At 41.9% G+C, this 5,319-nt stretch overlaps 1 protein-coding gene across 4 annotated transcripts in view; it reads right to left on the reverse strand.

Moving 5' to 3' along the window:
- The window catches only part of LOC122713131 (neural-cadherin), a 180,559-nt gene that overhangs the window by 136,543 nt on the left and 38,697 nt on the right, over positions 1-5,319 (reverse strand). For all 4 annotated transcript variants that reach the window (XM_043933300.1, XM_043933302.1, XM_043933301.1 and 1 more), the window contains one exon: positions 3,163-3,353. In XM_043933300.1, the coding sequence (XP_043789235.1) occupies positions 3,163-3,353 (191 nt within the window). The remainder of the gene's footprint in view (positions 1-3,162; positions 3,354-5,319) is intronic.

A 5,319-nucleotide genomic window follows, 5' to 3' on the forward strand; every position in this document is an offset into this window, starting at 1 on the left:
AAAAAAAAAAAAAAAAAAACAAAAACGGATCATTTTTCAAAACAATACACGGTATAACCTACCGCAGATAAGCAATTGACGAAACATGCCCAAAAATTAATACGGCATTCACGTAATGTACAATACGTATGTATAAAATGTATATATATATATATCGATGATCTATACTTGATGCAAATCTCGCAACAAATTGTAAAAAAAAAGGAAAAAAGGTCGGAAAGAACGCAAAAATGATGCTTAGACGACGCGGCGACGCGATTTGTTTGAAACTTATAAAAATTATCTTTTTTTTTTTTTTTTTTTTTTTTTTTTTTTCTTCTCTATTGTCGATACATCGAGATTAATTATTAACGACGTGTCGTCATCTCGACGCCACCTCGTTCAAGATTTCGCACGACGATTCCACGACGGTGAATTCGAAAAACGTAGTAGACGAAAACAATGTGAGGTTGAAAAAATTTTGAAAAAAGCCAATCCGGTGCATAAAAAACAGTTACCAAAGAGAGAGAGAGAGAGAGAGAGAAGAAAGAGAGAGAGAAAGAGAGATAGAGAGAAAGAGAGAGAAAGAACGCAAAGAAAACGAGAACAGAGGAGTAACGGTGGAGAAGAGAACGGAAAATATGGGGAGCCACGTTTCAACCGGAATGAATGAAAAATCAATCGAAAAATAAGAGAAAAAAATGTATTTACCAACGTCTGAGGGAAGCATCTATTTGTAAAACGCATGCCCAAAAAATATTTACGGCACACACACACTAATTGTATGAGTCTGCTATAATCCGGATTAATTCCGCGATTACCTGGATAATCGCTAGAACGAATGTGACTTCCGCGAATATTCGCTTACCCCTTCGAGCGCGCCGTGTGCGCCTACCCGATTGCGTTAATCCGTCGCTTTCGATTCTTCCGTCGATTAACCGTCTCCCCTCCACGCTGAAAATTCTCCGTCGCTCTCCTTTATCTCTGATCCAACCGTCTTTCCAACGGCAGATGCGTTTCGTTGCGACGCGGATCGCTCGATGACGCTTTTAAGTTTCAGTCGAATAAAGTTATTTCTTACTGATCGATACTTTGCTAAGTAACGGAAAATTCGTTAGTTGTTTCGTAAATTGATTTTCCTTTCAAAAGAAAAAATTCACAGACGAAAGTAAGAAAGAGAAAAAAAAACTCGTTAGGCGGGTATCATAATCATTTGTAACGAGAAAATAACGAGTGTTGGGACGCACGATCAAATATAGAGAAAATTGGTATCCGTGTATATGGGACGTAACAAAGCATCGTGCATCCATCTGTTGCCCGTACCGCAAACGTATCAGGGAAGAAATTGGCACGCGTTTGACATTCGGTCGATCACGTGACGTTATACGCGAGTGCTCGCGTTCATATCACCTCCTCTTTTACTGCAGCACGTGGTCACGGCATCTGGTTCAAATGCATACGCAATTAACCTATCCGTTCCGTGCCGGAAGTCCATGTGTTTCGGCAACCAATCCATGTGTTTCCGCTTCAAAATCGTGCGTGGAACACCCCAATTTTCATTATCGATACATTTCCGTACAAAATTGTGTTTACGAAAAAAAAGAAAAAAAAAAAAAAAAGAAGCGACTCGTATTCGACAAATTGTACGCGCGAAATCGCATATTTTCCTTACGCATACGCACCATTCTCCAATTATATATACTTTTCGAATCTCGAAGTTCGCTTCTCACTCGTGGCTCGCTTCAATTTCGTACATTCTTACGACTAATTAATTCGATCGAAGATTATTCCAAGTTGCTCTTGTAATTTTAATCCCAACTTCTAATGAAACTTCCTACCGTAAATCTAAATTATAAAGTTCAAACGGATAAGCAATTACCGTACGCTCGCTACCAGTATAATTTCCGATATCGAGCCAAGTAAGCGTAAATCCCGCTAACGCTATTCCAACAACGACGAAATATATCTTGGATCGAGAACGCGCAAGATAACATTTCTAATGCAGCGTAACGCAACGAAACGTGATCGATCCCCGTGGAAAGTAATTTTATTCGAGAGAACGAGTCCGTATTTTCTAATACTCGTTTGAAGAAATTGCCGTTTATCAAATTCGTATATATATATATATATATTCGTGTATATATATTGGGAGGATCGGAGCGAACGGAACGCTTCGGTTCAGCGCACAATACGCGCGGCTCGCGCGAATTACAGCAACGCGAACGAGCTTTGGCAAACGAACTGCTCGCTTTATTCCCCCATATTTTCTTCTTTCTTTCATTTTTGTTTTTTTTTTTTTTTTTGTTTTTTTTCCGTTCAAACGAATACTCGTGCTCACCACCTGACGTGTATGCATCTGTGCTCGTGTTCGTCGGGTCGTCACGCGTTAACGATGGGCGTCCCATTGTTCCGATGGAATACCGCGTTTCGATAACCAGTTCCATCTGGTGAGAGAGAATCTTAAATGGTTGGAAAACGTTGGAGGTCTTGAAATGTCGGAATCGAACGTAATGCATGCAGCGGTATAAATATATATATATCAAAATACTGTAATATTCCTGTAGCTTTCTATACCAACGATCTATACCAACATCGTCATTTGTATTCGTATACTCGGTTCAGCAAGTTTAATGCAGCTTCTACCACTACTGGGAAGTCTTCAACGGTTTCAAGACAATTTCGTCTTCCAGACGGTTAATCCATTCAAGATTCTGACCAATCGTCGGGAACCAACTTCAACTTGGAGAGATCGACTGGGCTCGAACTGGGGAGNNNNGGAATTTCGTTGGATCCATCGTCACCGCGATGCGACGTTCACGAAAAAACACGCGATAAATTTTACGTTTATTACGTTAAGTTTTGCGAATGGACAAACGTTATCTTATCTTAACGATCGCAAATAAAAATTTTTACTTCGAGTCGCGAATCGATTGCACAATTATTACATACACATTATTATATATACACAGCAATGGAAAGCCGCGTATATCCAGCCCATCGTTAACCATTCGACCGACGTACGTGTATGTATTTATGTACGTGTACATGTGATTGTGTGTAGATATGCGTGTGTATGGAATCGTACACAATATCAATTAACGTGCACAAGAACAATACTGCCACGAGATTGCGTGCAGGGCGGGTTCGTGCAGAGCCGCACGGAGCATTAACAGTGTGACAGACCTGGCTTTAACAGACACAACTTTAGCCCCAACGGCCATGTTCTCTTTACAGTAGATCGGCCCATACACTATATGGTCCCACACGGGTGGATTATTCGCACGGTCCACAACGTCAATCTGTACTTCCACCGTTCGCGACAAGGGCGGGAAGCCCTTGTCTTGGGCCATCGCCTCCAGCTTGTACATCTCACGCTACACCAGACCGCGTGTACATAACAAACGGGAACAAAAAACAAATGGTGTTAGTAAGTCAGTCGTAATGACTCGTGGCAGTGAGTATTTTTTTTTTTTTTTTTTTTTTTTTCCGGGAGGAGTACACGGAGGAGGACCTCTCTCATCGTGTCGTCTCGCTCTCTCTCCATCTCCAAACCGTGTTTCTCTCTCTCCCTCCCGTGTTTCGCATCTCTTCCCGCATTCTGCCATATTAGCGCTCACACCCTGGTGTAGCTGGCCTGCTCTCATCGTGTCTCATCTCGTCCCTAGATTCCTCGTCCACCTGTGGACCAATCATTCCCGGACGCGAAGTGACATGGAGTGTCCGGTATCTCCGGTAGCCGCTTTACACCGCTCTACCCTTTCTTTTTCTTTTTTTTTTCCTTTTTTTTTTTTTTTTTTTTTACATTAGCGCGATTATTACATTCTAAGCATAAAGCGGGGCTAGGCGGCAGCAGGAAGCTGAACGTGCCGAACACAGCTGTACACAGGTGATCGCCGATCCCTGCCTCCGCACCTGCGTCTGTCTGTTCGTCAACTGCACCTCGTGAACAATAGAAAAAAAGGGGAAATTTTGTTTATCTGAGGGACCTCGGTACGCATCATCCTCAGCCTACCCTATATATTATACGGATCATCGCGCTAAGGACAATCCGGCATCCGGTTTTCCGAACTCGTACACACATCTAGGGATGTTTTCCGCTAAAGCTCGTCGAAGCCGAGCCTCTCGACTACTCTCCTCGTCCTCGATCCTTCCTCCACATTTCTCTTGTCCAATCCTCTCGTCGTCGACCAAGCGACGACCACGTTCTTAGTATCGATCTAGCTCGGGATCCAGGAGACCGATATCTAGAAATTCGGCTTCGACGAGTGATAACAATTAACGTAAGTAAGGGATAGATAGTAGTGGTAATAGTATAGTAGTGGTAGTAATTGTAAGTTACAGTAGTAAGTAAGTAGGTAAGTAGTAGTAATAGTAGTAATAGTAGTAGTAATAGTAGTAGTAGTAGTAATAGTAGTAGTAGTAGTAATAGTAATAGTAGTAATAGTAGTAGTAGTAATAGTAGTAGTAATAGTAGTAGTAGTAGTAGTAGTAATAGTAGTAGTAGTAGTAGTAGTAGTAGTAGGAGTGTCCGACCAATCAGCGATCTACCGCGCCGCGCTTAACCATACATGCTTCCTCTCCCGTAAAATACATCATGTAAGTATACGAATAGAAATAAATGGAAAATAGGGTAACGATAACGAACCAAGGATACACAGAGTGAAAATCAAAATGTACACAGAGGCAACGATACGTGTGACCGATTCGTAGAGACACGTAAAAACGAGTGAAGCTGATGATAAATAGACGGGTGAACGCGGAACATGATGAAAGAAATCGATATCAGACGAAACATGGTGTGAAAAAGAATGGAAAAACAAAAGAGAAAGAAAACGGAGAAAACGAAGAGAAAAAGAGAGAAAGGGAGAAGAGAGAGAGAGAGAGAGAGAGAGAGAGAGAGAGAGAGAGAGAGAGAGAGAGAAAGAGAGAAAGATTTAAAAAAAATGGGAGTTAGCATTGCATGGCACGGCACGGCATGTCACGTGTCTTGTCTCGGTCATGTCGTGGCATACAAACCTGGCTTTCACCGACGTCACTACAGTACCCACTGTGACATTTTCTTTGATGTGAATGGGGCCGTATACATTCGCATCCCACACAGGTGGTTTATTGTTTCTGTCTACGACGTCTAACTCAACGTCCACGTCTGCGTGCAACACTTGCATCCCTCTGTCGGAGGCCCGTACTCGCAGGCGATAGCTGTCACGCTAGTGGCAAAACATTGGGCCGTCAACTCACAGGACATTTTTTTCGAGATTGTTGTTGGCGGATTTTTTGTATTTTTTTATTTATTTGTTATTTACTTTTATTTCGTTTTTTTCTGTTTCTTTTTTTTTTTTT

This window comes from Apis laboriosa, unplaced genomic scaffold, assembly GCF_014066325.1.
Source record: "Apis laboriosa isolate Shangri-la unplaced genomic scaffold, ASM1406632v1 scaffold22_cov146, whole genome shotgun sequence".
Taxonomy (NCBI): Eukaryota; Metazoa; Arthropoda; class Insecta; order Hymenoptera; family Apidae; genus Apis; species Apis laboriosa.